The 27,974-nt window shown below is 42.7% G+C and overlaps 1 protein-coding gene across 1 annotated transcript in view; it reads right to left on the bottom strand.

Moving 5' to 3' along the window:
- Positions 1 to 1,902: 1,902 nt before the first annotated feature.
- The window catches only part of TMEM123 (transmembrane protein 123), a 105,511-nt gene continuing 79,439 nt past the window's right edge, over positions 1,903 to 27,974 (bottom strand). Inside the window, exons 5-7 of the mRNA XM_030200245.1 lie at positions 6,071 to 6,166; positions 4,924 to 5,077; positions 1,903 to 2,958 (exon numbers count right to left, since the gene is read on the bottom strand). Of these exons, the coding sequence (XP_030056105.1) occupies positions 2,934 to 2,958; positions 4,924 to 5,077; positions 6,071 to 6,166 (275 nt within the window). The 3' untranslated portion in view covers positions 1,903 to 2,933. The remainder of the gene's footprint in view (positions 2,959 to 4,923; positions 5,078 to 6,070; positions 6,167 to 27,974) is intronic.

The raw sequence follows: 27,974 nt of genomic DNA on the forward strand, positions 1-27,974 counted from the left end.
TTGTGGGAAACTGCATGCGTCAGCCGGGTGCTCATGCTACTCCACCAGTAGGGTCGATTTGGCGCATCCTACCGCAGCTTAGTAAAGGGCCCCTAAATGTCATACAATCTAACTTATGCAGCTGAAAACAAGTTTCAGCTTCTCTAGACTTTTTACCAGGCTTATTTCAGAATCAAAGCAGCAAAGGTAATGAAAAATAAAAATCCCTGCTAAGCATTTGGTACATTACTTTTCTAATCATAAATCATATTTGACAAAAAACATGTGAACAATAAAATTTCACAACATAATAAAATGTATATTGAAAAGTAATAAGGCATATTTATAACAAACCTAAAACATCTCATTAATTGAAAAGTGAAATTCAGTTTACATACTCAGTGGCAATGTGAGTGTTAAAATTAAAATGAAAGGTATTTTTCTTTCATGTTTTGCGGTCGCTGGTGGTGTCCCATTGCTTGTAATACTACAAAATAGATAATATGAAGGATCTAGTTTCATCTTTGTTCACTACTAGTAGCATCTTGGAATTAGGGGGGGGGGGGGGGGTGCATATCAGATACTGGGGGCCTACTACAATTCAAATGAAATTGTTCATTTCCAGCAGCAGCTTATTGCTTTGGCTGTTTTGAAGGAATGGCAATGTTTATTTATTAAGAATGCAATTAAATTATTAGTCTGAAGACATGTTAGGGACAATGTGATGCACCTGGACAGCAAGAGCATTTAAAAAAATTTGCTTTTACAGTTGCTTTCGTTGTAGGCATGTTCTTTGCTTCTAATTCTTATTCATGACACTTCTACTACACACTAATTTCCATTTCAGCTCCTTGATCCCAGGTGCAAATGAAGGGGTATACAGCCACTACATACACAGAAAAATGTAGAAGTAGCTTGGCAGTAGAACCAGCAAGCTTCCTAATCTGCATCGTAGTGTAAAAAAAAAAACTGCATAAACCTTATACCCATGGTAATACCAGAACAAAAAATTCACATGCACCGATACTCTATGGGCGCAAACATATGAGCCAAAGAGGCATTCTCAAGTTAATGTAAACTCCAAACTTTCTTTTTAAATTGATTTATTTCTCTATGGTTCTTGCAAGTAATTCTGCCACCACAGGCTACATTGCTCTGTGCTTTGGTACATGGTTTCTTCTCCTGCTGCCAAAAAATAGCTCATGGGCTACGGACTTCCAGCAGCAGAATACAACCTTCTGTGCTACTCGGACACACTTCCTGCTTAACTAGTTTAGACACAGAAAGGCTTCAGAGGGAAGGTGACAAAAGTTTTTAAAAAGCTTGGGATAAGCAGTAAAGAGATGAAGGGTTAAGCCAAAAATTACCTAGCCTATAGCACTGTAAAAAGTTGGGGAAGATTAAATGGGCCTTAGGGTCCTCATCTATCATTATACTCTATGGGCCCCTTGTACCAAGCTGCTGCAAAAGAGGTTTTACACGCACGCCGAGGCCCCCTTTTACTGCAGCTGGTAAAAGGGAAGTCTCACTTTCCTACAGGAAATGGCTGGGCGGCAAGTAAAGCACTGGGCATGTAGCCATTTCGGGAGGGAGCCCTTACTGCCACCCATTGAGGTGGCGGTAAGGGCTCCTGGCAGTAACCAGACAGTGCACAGCCCTGCCCGATCACTGCCGGGTACACTCTGGCACCACAAAAGTTTTGCAGCGCTGGAAATGACCACACTAGGGGTGAGAAGTACTGCCAGACTGCTGCAGTAGCCTGGCAGTACTTCCTGTATAGCAGCAGGCGGTAAGCCCATGGTGGACTTGCTGCCACTTACTAAAAGGAGCCCTATGTAAGTTCTATGCAGTTGTCCAGTATTTACTCTGCTTCAGCATTTTCAGATGCTCTAAAAAAAACTGGACTACAATTAACTTTTTTTAAAATTTGATTACCGGAACACCCATCATGAATGGTGGCTGCCAGTGGAGGAACATACTGACCCCAGTATACATGTACATACATTACGATGACATCACTCTCTTTCCCCCTTATTCCCAAGGCTGGTCCCTGTCACATACTCTTTCTGCTTGTCTTCCTTTGCTGGACATCACCACTTGTTCTCTCCCTCCCTCAGCAACCTGGAACCTACCACTTTTCCTCATAAACCAGACTCCAAGCATAATCTCTCTTCCCAGTCAAGTTGAACCCCACCACACACCTTCCACCCTCCCCAAGATAAATGCAATCAAACTCTCCCCCTACTTCTGCCCTAGTTTCAATGCCACAACTTTCCTCTCTTCCTCCTCCTGCTACTTGTCCTCCCTGCTCAAGATGGAGGCCCATGATTTAGTTCAAGGACTATGCACCTGAAATGCTGGCCACAGTTCCTGACCTCAGCTGTGTCAGCACTAGTTGATTCAGGCACAGTAATAGCAGTTAACAATGGCGGGTGTAGTGCTAGTCGCTACTGTCCCCACGGAAAAAGTGGTTACAGGAGTCAGACTCAGGTCAGCGAGAGTACCAATCAGTGATTCAAGATCCTCTTATGTGACAAACAGAAAAATCAACATTTATCATCACTGAATATCTTCCAACTGTAATTGAAACTCACCCTATAATATGGTACCTTGTATCTGGTCTCAGGTTATAGCAATTACATTGGAAATTACAAAACTTGAAGTGATAAAAAATATACTTTTGCCTGACTTCTCAGAGCAACACCTTTTGATTTATCTATACAGAAACTGCTTTTTAGATGTGCTTTTGAGAGTGGAAAGTGGTACTAGCGCATTTAAGCAATCAGAACATATTATCATTGTAAAAAGGAGGAAACATATTGCAAATATATTTGGAACTATTCTCACACAGTGCAAATTTTTAAAAATAAAACTCTTCAAAAATAAAATTCAAAATGCACAGGCTGGAACTTGTTGAGTCTGTTTCAAACTTCGAACTCTTCCAAGTGGTCTCTTTAGATAATGGCCTCATGCTCATCACTGTAACAGAAAGAGATAGTTCTTACTGTGTCTGTACCCAAGATTCATCTCTAGTCCAGACATGTTATAGTTTCTAAGTACTGTACAAAAAAAAATTTGAACTGCTGCTGGAACAGGCCTTGTATAAACTTTTGTGGGACAAATTTCCAACAGCTGTGCTTATGTTAAAGAAGATGTTAAACTTAAATGCATTATCTTATTTTAAAACTCTTTATTTGGAATTTTCTACAAAGTCAGGCTGTACTATTGGGGTGGGGGGGGGGGGGGGGGAGAGAGAGTGTGTTTGTGTTAAAAAAAAAAAAAAAAAGGGAGAGGAATAGTCATGGAAAGAGTAGGAAGCAGGGAGGCTTAAACAGATAGGGGAGGCAGGGAGGATCAGGGATGGAGGTATCTAGAAGTAAGGAAGAGGAAACAGCAGGTTTCAGTACTGGAGGAGGTTCTGGGATTAGGAGACGGATACAGAGGCAGCAACATGGGATGAGGAAGAGAATCCAGAATCGGAAGATTCAGCCTTGGTCTCCATTCATACTCACACCCACCCACCACTGATGCTCTAACACCATTAATCCCCACCCCCCACGACACAGACACATACCTCTGGCACTAATTCCCTCTGCCTAGCATACAGATACACATACACCCTCTTAGTGCTAGTTCCCCTCCCTCCCTTTCTTACACACACTCACAGCATTATTTCCCTCCCTCCCACTCTCAAACACAGATCCCTTTGATGCCTATCACTCACACCTGATAACAAAGTTGTCTTTCCCCTCTCTTTCCACATACACACACACAGCATCGATATTCTCTAGCATATTACCCTTTACCAATACCCGCCATTCTAATACCCAGTGGTGTACCAAGGGGGTGGGGGCGGTCTGCCCCAAGTGCACGCCGCTGGGGGGGGGGGGGGGGGGGGGGGGGTGCCGCGGCGCGTGCCTGTGGGCTCCAACTTCGCTCGTTCGCTGCAGCTCCCTCTGCCCCGGAACAGGAAGTAACCTGTTCCGGGGCAGAGGGAGCTGCAGCGAACGAGCGAAGTCGGAGCCCACAGGCGCGCGCCATGGCACCCCCCCCCCCAGCGGTGTGCACCCGGGGGGGGGGGGGGGTAATTTTGCAGGCGGGGGGGAGGGGGGGCGCAGCGGCGATCCGCCCCGGGTGCCATCCAGGCTAGGAACGCCACTGCTAATACCCTACCACTCGTATCCATTCAACTATTCCCAAATACCCTGCAAATATCCTCGCTCCCCCCCCATATCTTCCTTTCTCTCTATATGCATGCATCCGCATCACTAATTCCCTCTATCTCACGCACCCTAATTTCCAACGACTGCATGCAGACTCAAGAGTATCTACAGCAAGTGCCAGACTTTGCAGCCCTTGCCAACAAAGCAGAAAACTGGAGACCTAGACTGCTATGCAGAGGTTGCAGGTTTAGATTACTGGATCCACCTTCTGCTCTCTGGCTCAAGTCTGAATTTGCAGTCCGGGGCGAGGCAGGGGGTGCTCTCAATTACTCTTCAGTGGTGGTACCTAGTGGCCAGCCTTAGCATTTGTGTTAGTTGAATTCCATAAGCAGCTGCTGCCACTTGTGGCCCTTGGCCAAGGGGCTGACGCTTCAAGGGCGAGTAGGGTTGGAAGGGGGATGAAAAATAGGGGGAAAATTCCCGTGTTTTTTTCCCCCTCTACCAACCCTACTCACCCTTGATGTGTTAGCCCTTGGCTAAAGGTCACAAATAGCAACTTCTTCTAGAAATCAACGTACATAAATCTTATGGGTGGCCAATAGATGTGACTGAAGACTCAGTGCACAGTAGCCCAACAGAGGCTGGTTCTGATTGAGCTGGAAGCATAATGGAGCAGGGGAAAAATAAAGAAAACAAAACAAAAATTACATAAACACACAAGTTAAAATTTATTTAGAGAGACAATTTCACAAAAGGAGAAACTCAAGCCCTCTCAACTTACATGGTTCTGTACCGAACTCCTCTCCTTGAATTATAAAATCTGCATGCCAGGTAGAGAACAATGAAAAGCCCTAGTGTCAATATAATTCCACCAATGAAACTGCCCAAATCAAATTTGGAAGTTCTTTTTGATACTGCAGCGGTAGAAGGTGTATCTGAAAGAAGAGAATGAGGTACAACTTTAATGTGTCAACAGGCTCAGCAATACAACACTGATAGTGGCAGTCACCTGAATATAGGGATACAGCAAAATATCTGTGCATCTTTGGCACACAGTGCGCAACTATCCATATATTGGAACCGGAAAGGGGGAAATGGGATGGGATTTGATATACCATTTTTCTGTGGTTACACTCAAAGCCATTTACATATTATATACAGGTTCTTGTTTCGTACCTGGGGCAATGGACGGGCATGAAGCTGCATGCCGTCCTCTCTTATGCAGCCTCAGATTTCCCAGGAACAAAAACACTACATGCAGCGAGTGAAAATGAGTTTGTATTTCCAGTAGATTCTTGTTAATGTCATGAACAGCGGCCCACTGGCAGAGAAATGCACCTGCATGTCACCTGCCTTGAAGGCCAGGCTCTCCCTCACACTGACCAGAGTTATCCACTTTTCAAGCAAATAAAATGTCACTTTGTGAATGGAATTGACTTGAGTTGATGACAGTTACCGTAACACAAACTTTTGCTCTTTTGGGACTTTCTAATGACAGCAGGTCTCTCTACCTAATGATCTACCATTGAAACCATTCCCCTCTTGGACTTGCTAGAATTAGGAAACATCTACCTTAGTGGTCAGCACCATCATCAGAGGTGTCACTTGATGCTGTGAGGATGCATTCCACCTGGTATACTCAGTCCTTCAACTGATGTAGATAACTGGTGCAAGAAACATTTGAATATCTGTGGGTTAACGGTGCTGATGGTGCAATATTTGAGACTGGTACAACTGATTGGTGAATGTTTAAACATGCTCACAGTGATGGCATCTACAGTGGTTGGAGGCATGATTCCCTAAAACAACGCGGTCTACCCTCTCCCATGAAATAGGAGTAGAGAACACTCGACCAGTGGAAAAAAAATAGGACAGTTGAAAAGTTCTGAAATACTTCTGCGGTCAGTGGAACAGAGCCAGATACGCACCTGTGGAAATCGACTCGTTCGTTTTAGTCACTGCTTTTGTCGAAGACGTTGCTGCTGAAGCCGTTGTATTTGAACCTGAGCTGCTTGTAGACGCACCTGTGTATTTTAAACACATTGGACATATTTAATTACATTACTGCAGCTATTTATCTGAACATCCTCTCTCCCCTAGAAAGAACCAACACCAACCTCTAGCTTCGGTTTCACAATATTAAAATTCATATGGCAGCGCGAAATTCTAGCAGCTGTATGTGTGCTGGAGAAAAACTAGATTTTCTGAAAGCTGTGGTTTTTATTTATTTATTTTTTCTTGACTAACATGAAACTTTTACAAAAATGTTTTCAACATGAGTTTCAGACCAAACATTGTGATCTGAAAACTCACGCTAAACAACTCTGAATCATACTCATAACATGTGATTCTTTGTAGGTAATGTTTGAATACAGCATTTAACTCCTCCTAAGTAAAGCAACCCTTAACAGTGAAACTTTCAAAAAGGTCTTATTTAGCCAAAGTACAGCCTCTATGTATCCAATAAGCACAGGGGGCTTTTGTGCCAGAAAAAGTCAAACTGCACATATGATTAGCCGGTTCATCAAGATTGTGTGGAAACATCTAAACCAATCCTTAAGGTATCCCAACAGCTCCGTATGGGGGGGGGGGGGGGGGGGGGGAACCCCTTTCCTGAGCACAACAGCTTGTAGAAATGCTTTCCTAACAATTGAGGTTGTTTAATCCATTCAGTGATCTACCACTACTCCCCTGTCTACCATCTATATATGATGTTTCAATCCACTGAAGAGACTGTTGAGCAAACTGAGTGTTACTTTTGACAACCATCTCACATTTTCAGACCATATTTCTTCTGCAGACAAAAATCATCAGATTCGTGCTGTGCGTTATTAGACCGTCCCTCAATTTCACTGCTACTACATACTCTGGATTACAACTAGACTGGATTACAGTAATTCCTTGTTTCAGGGACTGATTACCAAATACAAAGACTACAACTTGTGCAAAAATGGCAGTTAAACTACTATATGGTGCCAAGAAATATGATAGCACATCAGAACTTCTGATTAAGAATCATTGGCTCCCGATGAATATATCGAATTATGTTCAAAACCCTTGTTTTGGCTAATCAAGTACTGTATTCCGAGGTACTATTGTTTCTTTTTAGTTTCCTCAAACCCTATACTCCAGTTCGGTCTCTTCGATCTCTACATCAACATTTACAGACAATTCCCACACATTTACAGATATACTCTCACACAGCTAGGACTACTTGCTTACAGTAGAGAATGACACAGGAACAGGGAACCGCAGTAACCGTGGAGATGGGGACAGGGGACAAACTTTTTCCCTGTGCCATTTTCTACTTTGAAGCCTGTTAATGAACTGGACTGTTATTTATGTTTGAGTGATGCAGACAGGAATATTTTGTTTTTTTTTTGGAAAAGCAAGCAAACATGCTGGCCACAACTAGCAAAATTTGCATGGGGGATCCTGTACATCCTGTTACCAGCACATCTTCTAAGAAGACATCTTCTATTGCAGGAAGAACTGTGGAAGACAGGAGAGCTAGACTGAATCCTGAGATTGTTGATGACTTCCACAGATAAAAGAATCATAACAATGCTTCATAGGGCATGTGTCTCCCCTCTAGGGCATACGGAACGGGTTGTATTTTGTACCTATGTACATTTTAACAGGGTGGATTAGGATTCCTTGGGGTAGTAGAAATCAGCTGTTGGGGTTGGAAGGGTAGAGGGAAGGAGGCTTATTATAGCTGCTCACGTGGTGAAGGCGGTTAGCTTGGCAGAGTTTAAAAAAGGGTTAGACGGTTTCCAAAAGGACAAGTCCATAAACCGCTACTAAATGGACTTGGGAAAAATCCACAATTCCGGGAATACATGTACAGAATGTTTGTACGTTTGGGAAACTTGCCAGGTGCCCTTGGCCTGGATTGGCCGCTGTCGTGGACAGGATGCTGGGCTCGATGGACCCTTGGTCTTTTCCCAGTGTGGCATTACTTATGTACTTATTATTTTCTATTTGTAATTTATACACAATAGTCACGCCACATATTGTTCCTTTTTATATTTTAAGAAAAAGATTTAAATATAAAATCATAATTGAGGCTTCTGCAGATGAGGTCAGAGCCCATGGGGGACAGAGCCTACGGGGACAGAGACAGAACCCGCGGGGATGGGGTGGGGACAAACTTTGTCCCCGTGTCATTCTCTACGTTACAGCTCTTACTCTGTGGAACTATCACTGGAGCTTCATAAAAAGAAAGAATTCATTGAGGACTTTTAAGGCAATGCTTAAGACCCATTATTTTAAACTGGCCTATTCGAATGCAACCGGTATTCCTGCCTAGCTGTACTCACGACTATCTCGATATGACTTTGTTACTGATGTCTTGTTTAGTCCTAACACACCCTACACTTGTGTTGTGTCTTAGTTGCTCCTCGTGTTCTATCTTAGTTCCTCCCTTATAACGTGAACATTGTATTATAAGTTTCCTTATGTTTTATCACACTTTTTCTGTTCCATTATTGCTATGATGGTGAACCGCTTAGATGTTTTTAACTATTTGTGGTACAGCAAATAAATTGACCTATGAACTAAGAACTATTCCATGTACAGAAACTGAAGCCAATCGTGCACCAAGGCCCATTTTGCAGCTTAGATGGTCCACAATGATTTAGACAAAGATTATTCGTCTGCCATATGAGGTTTGGCTTCTGCAACCTGAATCAGTGAATGGTATATAATATGTTCTTATGGTTTCAGTTCCTAAGACCTTTTAGTACAAAGCAATTGAACAGTATTCCATAACACAAACAGGATGGAGAAGGGTCAAAAATCATAGAACAGGATATACCGCTCTTGCTGAAAGCCAGCACCCACATGCAGGAAAGAACAATAAATTTAAGAAGATGTGACTGAGGACAAGGCACAGAGACAGTGGCTGGCAAAAGAACAAGATACTGCAGTACAATAAATAATAAAGAATTTCTGACAAACTACAAGTTTAACACTCTATGTATGTATATGTTCTCTTGGTCTTTCATGATCTAGCAAGTTGCAAAAAGGTGCAGCATATTTGCACTGTCGTTTTCTATTAAAAAATGCAACACTAAAAAAAAAAAAAAAAAAGAGAGAATATCCATAAAAATAGAACTCATGGCCCTGTTTACGTGTTTTTAGTGCACGCTAACCATGTAGGCGCCTGTAGGGATATTGTAGGCACGTACATGGTAAACAAACTTATAATGCTGTTTAGTAAACAGGGCCCTCAATTTGTTATATAGTGATTTTTTTAAATGTATTTTTCTTCTACTTGTATTCATATTCTCAATTTTAAGGAGCATCATTAATAAATTCATACACACACACGCACACATATACCTATCTATATTAGGGGTGGGCACTTAGGTCCCCTTTTACAAAGGTGCACTAGCATTTTTAGTGCATGCTAAAAATTAGTGTGCACTAAATGCCACGATGCTTATTATATTCCTATGGGCATCTTAGCATTTAGTGCACATGAAGTTTTAGCACGCGCTAAAAATACTAGCACACCTTTGTAAAAGGCCCCCTCAGTGCACTATTAATTTCATTAACTGTGTACAATTTTAACTAGGATTAAATTTTTTTAATCCTGACCAAAATTTTTAACTCCCCTCCAATTGTACAGCATTGCTTTCTCTCCCCTGCCTATCCTATTTCACCTTGGCATAACGCATGTGGGAATCGCTACCAGAGACCCTATAAAGAGCCACATAAATGGGGGGAGGGGGGGAAAGAGATGCCATATCTGTATGCTGGGTGGGTGGTCAGTAGTACAGGAGAGAAAGGGTGTCTGTGTCAGGGGTAACAGTTTTAGCAGAAGGGGAGACACTTGAGTGTATGTACAGAGGAAGGATGCAGCAGGAGAGGAGAAAGGTAGGTACCTGTATGGGGGGAGGGGGAGCAATGTGCTGTGGGAAGGAAGTGTGTATGCAACTTTTCATTACATTCAGGTTTAAAAAATTTCCACAGTCTGCGCAATGGAAATTTACTACTACAAAGCCATCGAGCCCAGAGGTGCGATTAATCTTACGATTCAAAATTTTAATACGACAATTTGATTAAAATTTGTATCATTGCCCACCCCTAATATCTACATATACATCTCTCTCTCTCTCTATTACATAAATATACCATCTCACTGAATATTACATCTCTCCTGAAGCAGGTACTTGTACACTAAAACACCATGCGGCTGTCATGTTGATGTTGGCTGCTGGAATTGACTGCACAGTGATAAGTGAATGAGCATATTTTGATGGCTGTAAACTTTGCTATTTTTGGAGGATGCAACAATCAGGTATGTGATTTGTTTTTTAATTTTTACATTTTAAATCATATTTCAAGGTTATACACTTGATCCGGTAAAGTGTTATATAGTTCAGAATTCTCAAATAATATATTATAATATACATAGCTGCTAACACTCAAGTCCACATAAATGGGGTTCCAAGAAACAAAATTCAGGAGGAATAAGAAAAAAAAAAAACAATTTACAAAAGTTAATCAGTACCTACAACAGAACAGAAAATTAACATTAAATTAAATCCTTCAGATCTTTTAGAGGTAATGAACGACGTTAAATGTGAAGGATCCATAAAGACATACTTTAGTGAATTAAATCATATGATGCATTTACAGGGAAATCTTAGATAAAATACTGCTCCAAGTTGGAGGACGGCAGGTTTTAACAATAAAAATTGTTTCCGCCTTCTCTGGGTCTCTTTCGAAACATCAGGAAACAAGTTTATTTTTAGGCCCAGGAATAATTTATCCCTGTTCTTAAAAAACAGTCGGAAAAGCCATTGCTTGTCAGTCACTAAGGCTACAGTTGCTACCAAAGTAGCCGCATTAGCAACTTCTGTTTCGGAGGTTTCCAGAAGGGCAATCACATCTGAAGGATCTTTTTGCTCCTGTTGGGCCAATTCTTTTTGAGGCATATAATACACCTGGGTAAAGGGAGGTAAACTTGCTTCAGGAATTTCTAGTATTTCTTGAAGGTATCTCTAACATATCTATTGGTTTCACCATTTGAAAATTCGGAAAGTTTATACATCTAAGATTATTATTCCTCATGTAGTTGTCATATATTTCCGTCTTTCTTCTCAAATTAGCTATATCCTTTAACATAGCAACTTGCAAATTTCCCATATCTGTAACATTTTTCTCAATAAGTTCTTTTTTTTCCGTTGAAGATTTTATATCTAAGTCAATTATTAACATCCTTTGTTCAATTGATTTTTTTTAAATGACTAAGAAAACTGGGATAGCTTGCAAGAAATGAATGGATTATTTGATGGTGTATGTGCACATTAATATATAAATAAACTGTGTGTGTCTAAGACTAGTCTGAATTAAAATGGTGTCATGACAGAAGTCTTTAACCTAGTTCTATAATTATACATTGCAGAACTAGGTTAAAGACTTGTGGCATGACACCATTTCAGTTCAGACCGGTTTTACTTGATTCACTAACACACACACATTTTTGTTTGATACCTGTTCTTAAAATTAATATGAACACACATAAAAACAAAATGTAAAATATGACAAATTGTTTTTGCATTGCAACACCCTTTATTATGAAGATTTTGCTGAATCCTGGATGGTGGTAATAAATTGAGCTTTATTTTCTACTAGTAAAAGAAGCCCATTTCTGAGCAAATGAAACGGGCGCTAGCAAGGTTTTCGTCGCCAACACCCTCCCTTCCTCCCTCCCTCCCTGGCCAACCCCTTCGTTGTTCTGCCATAGCTCCGCCCTCGAGGGCGGGGCCCGGAGCAATTTTGGTGGCTTCACCACCACGAACCTTCGAACCTTTTTGAAGGAAGTCAGGGCTTGGCTTCACTGACGTCAGTGTCCTCAGAACGTTGAGGGTGAGTTTTATTATAGTAGATTAAAGGACAGGCAGAACCAATGAAATGTGCTCACCCAAGATCACCTTTCTGGAAGTTAATCTTTATAAAAACTACTACTACCAGTGGCGTACCAAGGGGGGGCGGTCCGCCCCGGGTGCACGCTGCTGGGGGGGGGGGGGGGGTGCCACGCGCCTGTCGGCTCTTCGTTTTCATGCTCCCTTTGCCCCAGAACAATCCTGTTCCGGGGCAGAGGGAGCATGAAAACGAAGAGCAGGCAGGCGCGCGGCATCCCACCCCCCCAGCGACATGCACCGGGGGGGGGGGGAGCGTCGCGCTGTTCTGGGGGGGGGGGCGCATCGGCAATCCGCCCCAGGTGTCAGCCCCCCTAGGAACGCCACTGACTACTACTACTTATTTCTAAAGCGCTACTAGACGTACGCAGCGCTGTACACTTGAACATGAAGAGACAGCCCCTGCTCGACAGAGCTTACAATCTAATTAGGACAGACAAACAGGACAAACAAGAGCTTTACAAGTTACACAGGTAAACTGCTTATATGGGAATGTATTAATGTTTAGCATAGCTTACTATATCTACTATTGCTCAAAGTTCTGCTGCAGGAGGGTGTCACTGTATCCCCTTATTCAATAACTCCTAACATCTAATTGTATTTGTTCCCTACCAGACTTGGCGATTGCCTTTACGGTACTATGTAAGCCACACTGAGCCTGCAAATAGGTGGGAAAATGTGGGATACAAATGTAACAAATAAATATTTTTAAAAAATACATAGATGGAGAAAAAAGTCTCAAGCTTATTTAGCAGCAATATTACAGTTTAATTAGCTTCTAAATACCTAAAAAGTTTGAAATATAGGTTTCCCGGGTGTCTCACAAACGATTATGGTTATGTAACCCTAGAAATTCCAAGGTGAGACACCCGGAAAACCTATATTTCAAACTTTTTAGGTATTTAGAATTTAAATTGAGACAGTTTGAAATTCCCAGGTTTAAATGGAGTGTTTTCTAACAGTTTAATTAGCTGCCATAATTCTTATCATTAGCATTAAAAAACTCCATCACAAACCTTAATTAAAAAGAGAACAAACAGTGAAAATCCATCCCAAAGCAGTCACTCAAACCGTGCACCAGGAAAACTACTAGTCTGTTCCGTCTCTTCCACCTATTTTCAATATGAAATCAACTTGTAGCAAAACTCCAGAACAGTCTCAGATCAACTCCAGCTGTATATTTAGCCCCCTCAATCATCAGTAGTTTACTCCCGACAAGGATTCCTTTTTTGCCAGACACCCTGGCCAGCTTCAGGGGAAATTCTTCCAACAGGTGCATCTCTCGACAACATGGCTCCCAGATCTCAAAAACACCAATATATCAATATCCGATATCACATCCCGTGCTTAAACCCCACCCTCAAAAAAAACATAAACCATTCTATTCTTTGATTGAAGTCCAAAGGCCAAACAGTTTTTTTTCTATTACAAAAGGTCCATTGTTGTTCCTTTTGATGAAATTTGTGCCGCACATCATCTCTATGCTTAGTGTCTCTTACGGGTTCTTTTATGAAGCTGTGGCAAAAGGGGGCCTGCGCTGGTGCGTGTTTTCTGATATGCGCCGAGACACGCTTTTTACATCAGCAGGTAAAAGGCAGATTTCCCTTTTCTTAAAGAGATGCCCATGTGGGAAGTGAACCGCTTGTCACATAACCATTTCGGGGGGGGGGGGGGGAGCACTTACCGCCACCCACTGAAGTGGCCGTAAAGGCTCCTGTTCTAATCCCGCGGTAACCGGGTAGAGTGTAGCCGGGTACACACTGGCACTACAAAAATTGAAATATTTTTGCAGCGCCGGAAATAACGTGCACTGGGGGAGTGAACTACTGCCCAGTGGTACTTCTCTTTTAGCAAGCGGTAAGCCCGTGTTGGGCTTACCGCTGCTTCGTAAAAGGGCCCCTTAATGCCTCCAATATGCCACATTTCAAATCCATAAAGAAATGTTGCACCAGGGACTCCATCGCATTATAACGACGTTCAAAGAGGCGATTAATTTGCTGCGACATTTGTCCCACATAAAGAGTGCACAGGGACATCCCAGGAAATAAATCACATTCTTAGAAACACAGTTAGAATATTGTTTGAAATGTATAACCCGTTTTCTAGATAAAATGACCTTCAATCATGTTTTCACATACTTCACATTGCTCATATTTATAATGTCCCACCTTGTCATATGTTTTTTTTTGCGTCCAAACATCAGATTTGCATAACAAATCCTTTAAATTACAGTTCCTACCACAAGATAACAAAACGACTGCTATCTTTAAAGCAGTCACATACTGAAAGCATTCTCCAATATTTCTTAATTTTCCCAACCATCAATGAAGAGACAAAATATTTAAGCACACAAGTTACTATATCCAGTTCAAGTTTAGCTGCTCGATATTCTAATAACGGTCCTTTAGGATTGAATCAAGCTCTTTTCTTTGCTTTTTAAACAATTTTGGTTGGATAACCCTGCACATGAAATTTGTTTACTTAATTTATCTGCCTGCATGGAAAATTCAGAATCAGAACAGATCCTTCTATAAAGCAAAAAATGGCAACACAGGGAAACTGTTCTTTAAATGGGAAAGATGCATTTTGTCATAATGAAGAAAAGTGCGATCTGTGCTTTTCGTATACACTGTTGTAACAAATCTGACACTTTTTCAATTTTTACATCCAGGAAACAGATCTCATATTCATTTCTAGCGACATCAAATTTAATAGAAGGATGACATGCATTTAAATATTGTACAAAACCCCCGAAGAGGGGTTTTTGACAACTTGGGACCCGTACATACAATATTTGTCCCCAAGGGCTCATACCTTGTACTAAATTCCCTATAGACGTATTGTTATCCCTGTTTGTTTGGGGTTTTTTTTTGGAAGGGGTGGACAGGGAAGACTGGGTGGGGATAAAAACTTGTTAAATGTTTGATGACAGATTGTATACGCGTATTTTGGATGTGTTTATTCTGAATTGTCATCAATAAAATTGTTGAAACAAATATTGTACAAAAGATTTCAAAGTGTTCACATAACCCTCCCACAACATAAATATAGAATCAATGAATTGACACCATAATTTTACCTGACAAAACTGAGTGGCAGAATAAACCCATTTCTTTTCAAAATGAGACATACATATATATTAGCAATCAAGGGAGCAAAAGAAGAGCCCATAGCCACGCCTGATAATTGTTGGAAAAAAAAAATTAACAAAAAGAAAATAATTCCATCACATTGCTAGGGCCATTAATTTAACCAAAAAATCTGTAGGAACCAGATGGGGGTGTTCCCTATTCTCTCTTCTCTAACACAATCAATTGCTTCCTGTTCAGGGATATTCGTATAAAGAGTGGACATCTAAAGTAACCATGAAACCAGAAGTAAATACTCCATTCTTAGATAAAATTTGTAAGAAAAGGGTAGAATCCTGAATGTACAAATCAACAGATGACTCAAAAAATTATCTACATATTTACAAACATGTTTCAGCAATGAATCCCTGGTTTCATGGTTACTTTAGATGTGTTGAAATCAGTCATAGCTTGGGCTTGGATTCCAGGTAGGACGAGTCGTATCCTGTAAAGGACGAGTCATATCCTGTACAGGTTTTTTTTTTTTTTCTGTTTTCTGACTTGAGACTAATTTTGTTCACACTGAAATGTTTGGGGTGTGTCCTTGAAACCATGTTTCAAATGCAAGTTGATGGTTGAGAAATTGGAAGGAAAATTTCTTGATCTGAGCAAGCTCCACTCCCACTTTCACCCCTGAATCTTAGCAACAATTTTGCAGAACTCAGCCAACAGACAGCAATTTTTAAACTATATATTGTAGCCACAGGACTTCATGCTTCAGGCAGTGGGGAAATGTGGGTGCCGCCTTGTACCTCCTTTACAGAAGTGTATTAAAGTATGAACTCCCTATTTGTGATTCTCCTCTCCCCCCTACCTGCATGCATTGCTATTCTGGGTCAGACCAAATGTCTATCTGCTCAGCATGCCACTTGGAAACAGAATGCTGGGCTAGAAGGACTTTTGGTCTGACCCAGTATAGCTATTCTTACATAGGCGAATACCCATATACATATGTAAAAAAAAGTTTAAAACTGCTCTCCTAGTTGGCTCATGGGTTAACCTTCTTCAGCCTTGCAAACCAGTCTAAAAATGGAACTCACGGTGTATTTGGTTTGGCAATTTGGTAAAAAGGCTGAAACCGGCTGTGGCTAGCTAAGTTAAGATGTGCAACCTCTGAATCAAAGGAAAGGAGTCTGATTTGGAGCCAGATGTGCTTCAATAAAGTCAAGTTGGCTCTTCTGTCTTAATATTTCAGTTCCCACCGCTTAAACAAAGACAAAACTACATATTCTACCTGCATCAGTCAATTGTAAAAGATCTCCTGCATACAAACAGGATGCTTGTGTGTCACGCTCTGGCTCCTGTGCTTATACTATAACAAACTTTCACTGTTAGACTGGAATAACTGATGAAGGACTAGACGCTTCTAAACTGTTTGCTTGTTTTCCTGCTTTCTCATCTTGTTCACTAGCTGAACAATGAAGTAATTCAGTTTCATCCATAAAGCCCCACGCAGAGACAAAGATGCAAATCATCATGGTGCTGCTTCCAGTGTTACTCATTGGCAAGATGGCTGCCCTCTGCAGAATGAAATTGCTTGGCTCTAATCAAGAAGCAACAAGATGTGCAGGGGAAGGGAAGCCAGTATAACTGAGCAAGCCTCAGGGACCTTTTTCGTCCCCTGAACAGATACCTGTGTCCAGAAAAAGGACTTGATGTGGTATTCAAAAATGAATATGGAGAAATTAGATCTTACCTGCTAATTTGCTTTCCTTTAGTCCCTCCGGACCGGACCAGGATTGGACTGATGGGTTGTGTACGCCTATCAGCAGGTGGAGACTGAGAAAATTCTAAGACTAGAGAGCCAATGAGAGCTCTGGCCATAAGACCCTAGCCTCAGTATTTGACTAACAAAGCAGGGAAGAAATAAAGAAAGACCACCCTCATGGAATCAAAGCAGCCACAAAGCACTCATTAAATGTGCTTAAACAACGGCAATGCCATGTATAAGAGCTCACCAGCAACTCTCACCAGAGAAATGGTACGGCCCACGTAAAGTTTTATATATATACCAGCATCTGAGCTCACCAGTGACTCTCACCAGAGACGTGGTATGGCCCACTTAAATTTATATATATATATATATATATATATATATATATATATATATATATATATATATATATATATAGCAGCATCTGTGGTTTTTATTTTATTTTATTTATTTAATTACTTCGTGTGTGGTAAAGAAAGGAACTCACTTCCAAACCTAAGAAAGAAATCTGAATAGTTGAGCAAACATGGGAGGGGCCTGGTCCGGTCCGGAGGGACTAAAGGAAAGCAATTTAGCAGGTAAGATCTAATTTCTCCTTCCTTAGCGTCCCTCCGGACCGGACCAGGATTGGACTGATGGGAAATACCAAAGCAGTAATCTTAAGGGAGGGACCCGATGAAACCCGCTGAGAATACTTGAGTTGCAAAGACCGCCTCCTGACGACAATGAACACGTAGTCTGTATTAATCAGACAACGAATGAAGCTAAGCCCATGATGCCACTTTACAAATGTGCGTCGAGGGCACTAAAAATCGCTCAGCCAAGGAACAAAACGCTTCTCAAGATGTGCAATATGGTTAACAGACTCTGGAATTGCTCTCCCGGAGAGAAGACCAATAGAAGATCTCATTTCCTTAATCCATCGAGATATAGTGGGTCAGAAAAGACCAAACCCTTACGCCGACTGGCTAGAAGGACAAAAAGAGGGTCCGAGCGCCAAAAATGCTCAATAGCTGCCAACTAGTATGTAACAGCTCTCTTAACATGTAAGCGCTCTCTTAATATTTAAAAAATTAATTTCCAGTAATCTTCCATGCCCTAAGACCGTAGACCCGGAAGAAAAAACTGATTGGGAAAGATGAAAACGTGAAACTACGGTAGACAGAAAAGAAGGAACCAGATGTAGAAGTACTCCAGACATAGACCTACTTGCTCCTTGGAAAAAATTCCAAAAAGAAAAAACAGAGACCTGCATGAAAGAAACTTGCAGCTCCGAAGCAATGGCTACTAAAAACACTGTCTCAAGAGAGAAAACCTTAATGGAAACAAGAAGAGAATAGCCCAAAAGGAGAATAAGATTGAGATTTCAAGATGAAAAAACTTTTCTCTCGGAATGTCAGGTCCCTTGAGGAAAACAAGAGACCTCCAAAAAGAGAGGACAAAAAGTTTCCCGTATCCGACCTGAGAAACAGGAAAGAACTGCAACCTGCAGGAGAAGACAAAAGAGAGAAATGCTTTATGAAAACCAGTATGTGAACAACAAGCTTAAAAAAAAAAAATACACCAACAACAAATATGAGAGAGAGAGAGAGAGAGATGGCTTGACGACGGAAACCGCAGCATAGTAACAATTAGTGAAGCGGAAAATGCTCTCTTAGTTAATGAAGCCCTTAGAAGAGCTAAACCATAAGACAAAAAGAAGCCTGGTAAGGATGAAAGATCAGACATATGGATAGAAGGTCCTTGCGAACAGTAAGATGTAAAGGAGATGCCGAGGAAGACGCTGAAGATCTGCGTACCACGGCCGTCAGGACTACCGGACCCCCATGTATCTCGATCTTATGTAAAAAATGACCCAAGAGAAGCTATGGAGGAAACACATAGAGAAGCCCGGAAAACCACTGCTTTAAGAGGACATCTACCTCTGCCGCTGTCGAGTCTTTTCGGCGACAGAAGAAGCGAGGAACGAGAGAGAGAGAGAGAGAGAAAAAAGTTCTAGAACTGGAGTGCACCATAGAGCTACTATCAGTTGAAAACGCTCAAGAGCCGAGAGTCAAATCCCCCGGATCTAGGGAGACAAGAGAGAAAAATGAACTTTGGAAGGCTGAAAATGGCAGTAGGGTGAATGTTTACCCATGCCAAGAAACTCGCCGTCTGTCGTCTGAAGAGAAGACTCTTCATCTCTGTTTGACGGATGACATAGGCCACTGCCATGGAATTGTCCGACAGAACTCTCACCTCCTAGCTAGCCACTAGGGAACGAAACTCCTCCAGGGCTAAACAAATTGCTCTGAATTCCAAGAAATCGAAGGAGTGGAAAGTTGTCAAAGGACACCACAGAACATGCGGTAGCCTGCCTAAATAAAACTGTCTCCTATATATAACCTAAGGGAATACCTGCAGTGAGATTCATCAACCTTAACCACCAGAAGAGACTGCTGTGCTGCTGGGAATACAGAGATCACCTCCGCTGAAGGGATTCTGTCCGAAAAGAATATATGGATAGGAGAGAAAATTAGAGAGACCTCCGGAAAGGTGTGGCCCAGGAAATTACTTCTATAGTCGCTGCCATGAGACCGAAGCTGAATATAATATGGGACATAAAGAACGCAACCTAGAAGTAATCCTTGAAACTGAGATCGCAGCTGGAGAACTGTGCCCTGGGGAAGAAAGGACCCACAACCGCACGCCATGTGAAAGGTTACCCCTAAATAATCTAGAGACTGCAAAGTAATCAGATGGCTCTTGACCATTTTTACTAGCCAAAAGGGTGCCACTCGGTCTGAGACCTGTCGAGTCTCTTGATAAGAAGTTTCCCTGAATAGCCAGTCCTCTAAATACGGGAAACTAAAATTCCCTCTTTCCTGAGAGCTACTGCCACCAGTACGAAAACTTTGGTGAAAGTGGGAGGGGCTGTTGCGAAACCAAACGGTAGAGGCCGAAACCAAAAAGTGGTGTCCAGAACCGCAAACCGCACAAGAGATTTGGAGACAGGTCCTATGCAGATAAACTGCTTTCAGATCGAAGACTGTTAAAAAAACAGTGTCCTGCACGAACCGCCACTACGACCCCTGAGACTTTGAAAGTGCGATTGACGGCCTTGCTATCTAAAATAAGACAAAGGAACCTTCTCCTTCCTGGGAACTACAAAACGTCCGTGCCCGAACTGTAAAGAAGAGAGTGGGCAAATAGCTTGAAAATCGAAGAGCCTCTGTCAATTGTCTCCTACTGTGTCTGCAGTGCCGTGATAGCGACAGGTAAACAGATGTGTGAATGAAACTTGACAAAATGTAAGACATAGCCTCCCCACTGGACAGAGGAAATAGAGCCCCTCCTGAGCTGCAGAAAGCGTAAAAACAGGGGTCCTAAACTACAAAAACCTCACATGATCCAGATAGGTCCTAGGCCACTGGCCACATATGAGCAGATAGCGAAGTATGCAAAGGGTGCCATCCACATATTACTTCCTCCCCTGAAGCCAGAGAGGTGAGAACAGAAAATTAAACATGAACCCAAATAAAACATGTCATACCCGAGAAGGAACAGAATTGTCAGAAATGGCTATAGTCCCCTGAAAAATACCAGCCGCTGTAGTTGCACAATATAGTTATTTATACTATTGAAACAACTATGTAATGAGAAGAAATATACAACCAAAACACAGTCAAAAAGAGAAAGAGCACGGGTGTGCAGCTCATGAGACTGCAAAAAGCAATTCCCAAGGGAAAACCTTGTAACTAGTTTAAAAAAAACAAACCGATTTCTGTCCCTGAGATGTGACCCAGCCAAAAATGAAGTCACATCCTTACAAAGGGTAATCAGATGAAAGAACCTGCAGAAGGTATTGTAATGCAGAAAGGATGCAAGGTCACTCAGTACTATGAAAGACTACAGTGGAATGTGCACAGGAGAAAGCCAGCAAACCCGCATGTCTGCAGGAGAAATACATGTTAGTGAGGGCATTGAAAATTTAATGCAAATGTCCCAATGAGATTCAGAATGCATCCAGAATGCTAAAATAAAATGTGAATGGTAACTAGAAAAACTAGCTCTCCCGGAGGCAACAAGAAGCAAATAAGCACTACTGACACTAGTCTGACCATGCAGGAAGCAGAATGCAGGAAACAGCCGAAAGCTAGCTCTCCCGGAGACAAGAAGAAGCAAATCACCACTTCCGACACTAGTCTGGGCAAGCCTGGTCATGCACAAACCAGAACGCAAGAAATAGCAAAACTGCAAGATAGAACACTACCACCAAGCGTTGCCTTGAACTCGGAAATACAAAACCCAGTTTGCTACTGCTCCGATACAAAACCCTGAGATGCAGATAATAGAGAAATTGCAGGCAGACTCAGAAAGGACCTGCTAGAATGTGTGCTCTGGTTTTTTTTTTTTTTACAAAACAGTGTGAAGAGCGGATCTCACTCGACGCCTGCTAAGGCAAGCAAGGCACTGAAAGAAAATTGTAATGGCGGCTGCCCACAAAGTTTCCCGCCTAAGAGAATTTGCTGAGTAAGCAGCGAAACGGGACTCATAGTAACATAGTAGATGACGGCAGAAAAAGACCTGCATGGTCCACCCAGTCTGCCCAACAAGATAAACTCATATGTGCTACTTTTTGTGTATACCTTACCTTGATTTGTATCTGTCATTTTCAGGGCACAGACGGTGTAAGTCTGCCCAGCAATATCCTCGCCTCCCAACCACCAGCCCCGCCCTCCCACCACCGGCTCTGCCACCTAATCTCAGCTAAGCTTCTGAGGATCCATTCCCTCGGAACAGGATTCCTTTATGTTTATCCCACGCATGTTTGAATTCCGTTACCCTCTCCACCACCTCCCGTGGGAGAGCATTCCAAGCATCCACCACTCTCTCTGTGAAAAAATACTTCCTGACATTTTTCTTCAGTCTGCCCCCCTTCAATCTCGTATTGTGCCCTCTAGTTCTACCGCCTTCCCATCTCTGAAAAATGTTCGTTTGCAGATTAATACCTTTCAGATATTTTAACGTCTGTATCATATCACCCCTGTTTCTCCTTTCCTCCAGGGTATACATGTTCAGGTCAGCAAGTCTCTCCTCATACGTCTTGTAACGCAAATCCCGTACCATTCTCGTAGCTTTTCTTTGCACCGCTTCAATTCTTTTTACATCTTTAGCAAGACTCCAACAAAAAAAAGAAATCCATAGAAATGAAATTCAAAATTAAGGAAAGCAACACCCCCAAAAGTGCAAAAACAAGTAACAGAAGTTTAGGGTAGTGACGCTCCGGCGCTAAGAAAAAAACCAACAGGTAACTCTAACCGCCATAGCGGAGCTCCCTCTGCCCTGAAAAAACATTGCTTCGCGCCTTTTTTTTTTTTTTAAACTACCCCGTTGCCAAAACGCGAGGAAACAGATCAAATATGAAAACCGCTCACTGAAACCACGGGCACTGAAATAATGAATTACTTCTGTTCTTGCAGTCCACAAGAGCTCGTTAAAACTGTGGGGAAAGAAAAAAAGGGGCATTTCCGTTTAATGCTCTTTATTTCCTATATTACTTTTTAAAAGTAATAATGGCTGCCTCTCCCAAAGGCAGTACACCTTTCCAAAGAAAGGGTAGCCCTTCCCAACTAAGCAAAGGAGATGGGGAGGAAGGGGGAGGGACTCGGGACACCTGAGTTTAACACCCCAGAGGCTGTGAAAGAACAGAAAAGAAACGAAACCCTATCTGGCAAGCCTCTAATTGAGATTCCCCAGGCACAGAAGAAATATTCTGAATATCTCTATCTTAAAGAGAAAAAGAGAGAGACTGTCTAATGGGCTCACCTCCTGCCTGCTGGAGACTGAGAAAATATTTTTATTTTTTTGTTACATTTGTACCCCGCGCTTTCCCACTCATGGCAGGCTCAATGCGGCTTACATGGAGCAATGGAGGGTTAGGTGACTTGCCCAGAGCCACAAGGAGCTGCCTGTGCCTGAAGTGGGAATCGAACTCAGTTCCTCAGTTCCCCAGGACCAAAGTCCACCACCCTAACCACTAGGCCACTCCTCCACTGTTGCTACTATTTGAGATTCTACATGGAATGTTGCTATTCCACTAGGAACATTCCATGTAGAAGTCGGCCCTTGAAGATCACCAATGTGGCCGCGCAGGCTTCTGCTTCTGTGAGTCTGACGTCCTCAGACTCACAGAAACAGAAGCCTGCGCAGCCTTCTACATGGAATGTTGCTAGTGGAATAGCAACATTCCATGTAGAATCTCCAATAGTATCTATTTTATTTTTGTTACATTTGTACCCCGCGCTTTCCCACTCATGGCAAGCTCAAGGCGGCTTACATGGGGCAATGAAGGGTTAAGTGACTTGCCCAGAGTCCCAAGGAGCTGCCTGTGCCTGAAGTGGGAATCAAACTCAGTTCCCCAGGACCAAAGTCCACCACCCTAACCACTAGGCCACTCCTCCTGAGGCTAGGGTCATATGGCCAGGGCTCTCATTGGCTCTCTAGTCTTAGAATTTTCTCAGTCTCCATCTGCTGCTAGGTGTTCACAACCCATCAGTCCAATCATGGTCCGGTCCGGAGGGACGCTAAGGAAATGCAAGTTATGTTTGTTTCTTAGACCCACTGTATGTAAATCCCTCTCATAGGCTAAGGGCCCACCTTTTTGATGCTGCTTTTGGCTCCTAACCCTTACTCACTTGTTAAGTACCCGTATTTTATCATTCCCACCTTAGTTATTCCCTTATCTCTTATTTGTCCTGTTTCTCTGTCCTAATTAGATTGTAAGCTCTGTTGAGCAGGGACTCTCTCTTCACGTTCAAGTGTACAGCGCTGCGTACGTCAATGATAAGTAGTAGTAGTAGTAATTATGGCTGCTGCTCCCAGGGACCATGTTGAAAACAGAATTTGTCCATTTCTATTTTCTAGTATATTTTGGTTTTTCTGAGAAAGAAGGGGAGGGGACAAAGTTCCCAGACGTCTGTAATGAAGGAAAAACCTGGAATACAGAGAGTACAGGTACAGCCTTCTCTTCTACCTTCCAGTATCTGACACCTATTGCTCAATGTGACAGCACTACAAAAGCAGCGATCCAGAAAAAGAAGAGTGGGCAAGAATTCATCCAGGGGTCATGCAGGTTCCTAAACCAAATCAATGAGGCTTAAAGCAGATGTTTCGATTCCTGTGTGAACAGTTCTTAAGTGCAAATGCCCAAAAACAGCTGAAGCCACAGAGAAACTGTTCACACAGGAATCAAAGCACCTGCTTTAAGCCTCATTTATTTGGTTTGGAAACCTATGTGACCCTTGATAAAGGTCTATTCAAAACTTGGCCAGGTTGGGTCTTGTTTCCAACAAAATCTTGTTTGGATGAACTCTTGCAAACAACACAACAGCACCAGCGATCCAGGGAAAGAAGAGTAGGTTTCTGTTCTGCAGTGAGCTGTTTCCTGTTTGTTTTCATTTCAATGTGATAACACTCCTCCTCTCATTTTTACAAGAGCCCCTAAAGCAGTGGTGTGCTGGTAAATGTTTAACAACAGGCTCTCTCCCCGGTCCCCCTCTGCGCCCCCCCCCCCCCCAAATTGCAGAGCTGGCTATAGCCGGGGAGAGAGCCTGGGGGGGTGGGGGTGGCGGCAATGCATTACTCCAGGAAAAAAAATTAAATGATCCCAGGTTCCAATCTAATTCATGTTTAATGTGCGATAAAATGCCATAAATAAGTAAATAAATATAAACTTTTAATGTTGAGCACCTGATTCTCAAAGTGAACATATTCCAAACACTATAATGATTTTTTTCTACCTTTGATGTCTGGTGACTGTTTTTCTGATCATGCTGGCCCAGTATCCGATTCTGCTGCTATCTGTCCTCTTAACTCCATTTCCAGGGCTTCCTTTCCATTTATTTCTTTCCTTTCCTCCTTTCTTCTTCATTTCTGGTCCTCAGCTTCTATTTTCCTCATCCATGTGCAGTTTTTCTCCTCTCTTCCTTTTCCCTCATCTCCTTCCTCACTCTTCCCTCCCCTCCATCCATGTCCAGCATTTCTTCTCTCTCCCATGCCCTCCATCCACCCATGTCCAGCAACCCTTCTCTTCCCCTGCCCTCCATGCACCCATACACCCAGCGACCCTGCTCTCCCCTGCCCTGCATGCACCCATACTCAGTGACACTCCTTTCCCCTGCCCTCCATCCACCCATGTCCAGCAGTGACCCTCCTCTCTCCTGCCCTGCATGCACCCATATCCAGCGACTCTTCTCTCCCCTCCCATCCATCCACCCATGCCCAGCGACTCCCTTCTCTCCTCTGCCACCCCCTCTCGAGTTGTTCAGCGAATTCTCTTCCCTCCCTCCAGATCCGGTCCCTCACCGACCTGACTCTGAGTGACCCTGCCTTGTCCTTCGAATTCTTCGGGGCAGGCAGTCTTGCCTGCCCGCTGTCAGCGTTGACTCTCCCCCGCTGCCGGATCGTGCTTCAAAATGGCCGCCGAGACTTACAAGGGCGGCCTCCAAGACTTCAGCAGAAGTCTCGCGAGGCCGCCTCTGGGAGTCTCTGCAGCCATTTTTAAAGCGCGAACCGGCAGCGGGGGAGAGTCAGCGCTGGCAGCGGGCAGGCAATACTGCCTGCCCCAAAGAATTCAAAGGATAAGGCAGGGTGACTCAGAGTCAGGTCAGTGAGGGACCGGATCTGGAGGGACGGAGGAAGGACAGCTGCCTCGCGCTTTTTAATAACCGGCTCGCAAGTCGGAAGAAAATTTAACAACCGGCTCTTGCAAGTCGGCTCCAGCACACCACTGCCCTAAAGGCACCTTCAAACATTGAAACAAGACTTTTTTTATTTTATTTATTAAACTCACTACACTAACATCCAGCCTGTACTTCCTATTACAGCAGTCTGTTGCTGACTGCTACATGATACAAACACTCATTTCATTAACTGCACTTTGTACTTCAGTCCTGCTTATATGGTTTTTAAAATGAAAAGGTAAAGCTATCTGTCATTATTTCAAGCACACTAACCACACGCATGATGATTCACAGATTTCAAACCTGACACATCACCATTTCATGTGCTTACCTTTGAGCACTTACCTTGTGCTGCTCCTCTATGATGCATGCACAAAAACATATCCCATTAAAGTTAAGTGCACAAAAAGGTCATATTTTACATTTAGTATATAAAAACCTTAATATTACCCTCTAACAAAACTGGTTCTATTCTCCAGCTGGCCATATTCAGGTTTGTCACTCAACAACTAATCACAGATTGGATAAGGCTGTCAACTGGATCAAAGATTTGCAACTCAGGGTTGATCCAGTCCTGGGTTTACCCCTTTGCATGCAGGGACTTGTAGTTCTGATTTCCCCATTGCATTCTCTAAGGATAGTAAGTCTATAAGTCCCAGCATGCACCGAGGTAAACCCAGGACTTGATCAACCCTGTCCTGCGAATCTGGATCAAGTTGGCAGCCTTAAGGTAGGCATTTACAGAAACAGACGACTGCTTTTCATTTTATTACTGCACAATTCCTTATTCTAGTGGTTCACAAACCATCACTTTCCCTTCAACCTGCCCCCCCCCCCTCCACTCCTGGCATTACCATGTCCCCCTTCAATGGCTTTCAGTCAGCAAACAGTTGTCAACATTTGTTCATTTCTGAGCTGAGGAAGAAGGGTTACCCTTTGTCACACTCATTATCAAGTAATGATTAAACCAACAATGAATGCGAAATAAATTACTTGATTATTGTCACTCTTTGGCATTTCTGGGACATAGACCATTGAAGTCCACCCAGCCTTGTCCTTAGTTTCCAACTATTGAAGTTGCCCTCAAAGCCCACTCCAGGCTATCCAAATCCATCTTGTCAATTGCGGGACACAAACTATAAAATTCTGCCCAGCATTGTCCTCACATTCCAAATTACTGGAGTTTGTTGAAGCCCTCTCCAGCCCATCCTAAACTGGACTGCCATATACTGGACTCAGACCGTACAAGCCTGCCCAGCACTGGCCTTAGTTCTTCACAGCTAGAGTCACCATCTAAAGTGCCACTCGACATGAAAACACATGTGCAACCATATAAGTTTTGGGTTTTTTTTTTATACCATTCATTTTCTAATTAGAGATCCTGTGTGTTAATCCCACGCCTTTTTGAATTCTGTCACTGTTTTTTTTTCTCCACCACCTCTCGCAGGAGGGCATGCCAAGTACCTTCTCTGTGAAAAAGAATTTCCTGACATTACTCCTAAGTCTACCACCCCGCAACCTCAATTCATGTCCTCTTGGCTTCTTCACTGTGTTCCTCTTCTTGAGTTTTCCTACATTTCATGAACACCAACGCTTTTGCTTTTATTTTCTCAGCCACTTGCTTGGCGAACTGTATCATTTCGTTTTCCTCTTGTTTTTATTTATTTAATCTCCGCACATAAAGGTCAGTAGCCTTATTTATAGCTTCTTTCAGCCTGGACCACTGTCTTTCGGTTTCTAGTATGTCCACCCAGCACATCAGCTCTGTCTTCAGGTACTCCTCCATTTTACTAAAGTCAGCATGTTTGAAATCCAGGACTTTTGAGTTTTGAGTGGCTGCCCTCTGCTTTAGCTGTTGTATCAAACCAAACCGTCTGATGATCACTTCTGCCCAGGTGGGAACCCACTCAGACATTAGACACAGTTTCCCCATTTGTGAGCACCAGATTCAGCGTCACTCTTTCCATCGGGGGTTGTTACCATTTGTCTGAGCAGAGCATTTTGAAAGGCATCCACGACCTCTCTACTTCTTTCCGATGCCACAGATGGAACTTTCCAATCTGCATGCGGCAGGTTGAAATCTCCCAGCAACAGCACCTCCCCTTTCCTTCCCAACTTTTGGCTATCTGTAACCACATCTTTATCTAGATGCTCCGATTGTGTTGGAGGTCTACAGACAACACCCATATGGACAGAGGTTCCATCTTCTCTTTTCAAGGTGATCCATACTGCTTCTTCCTTGTATGATATTTCTCAGCAAAATCTAGAACTGCACTAGCTTACTTCTTATGTCTAAAAATTTGCTTACTTTGAAGAAACAGATCTGGTTAAAT

The sequence above is a fragment of the Microcaecilia unicolor genome, chromosome 4 (assembly GCF_901765095.1).
Source record: "Microcaecilia unicolor chromosome 4, aMicUni1.1, whole genome shotgun sequence".
Taxonomy (NCBI): Eukaryota; Metazoa; Chordata; class Amphibia; order Gymnophiona; family Siphonopidae; genus Microcaecilia; species Microcaecilia unicolor.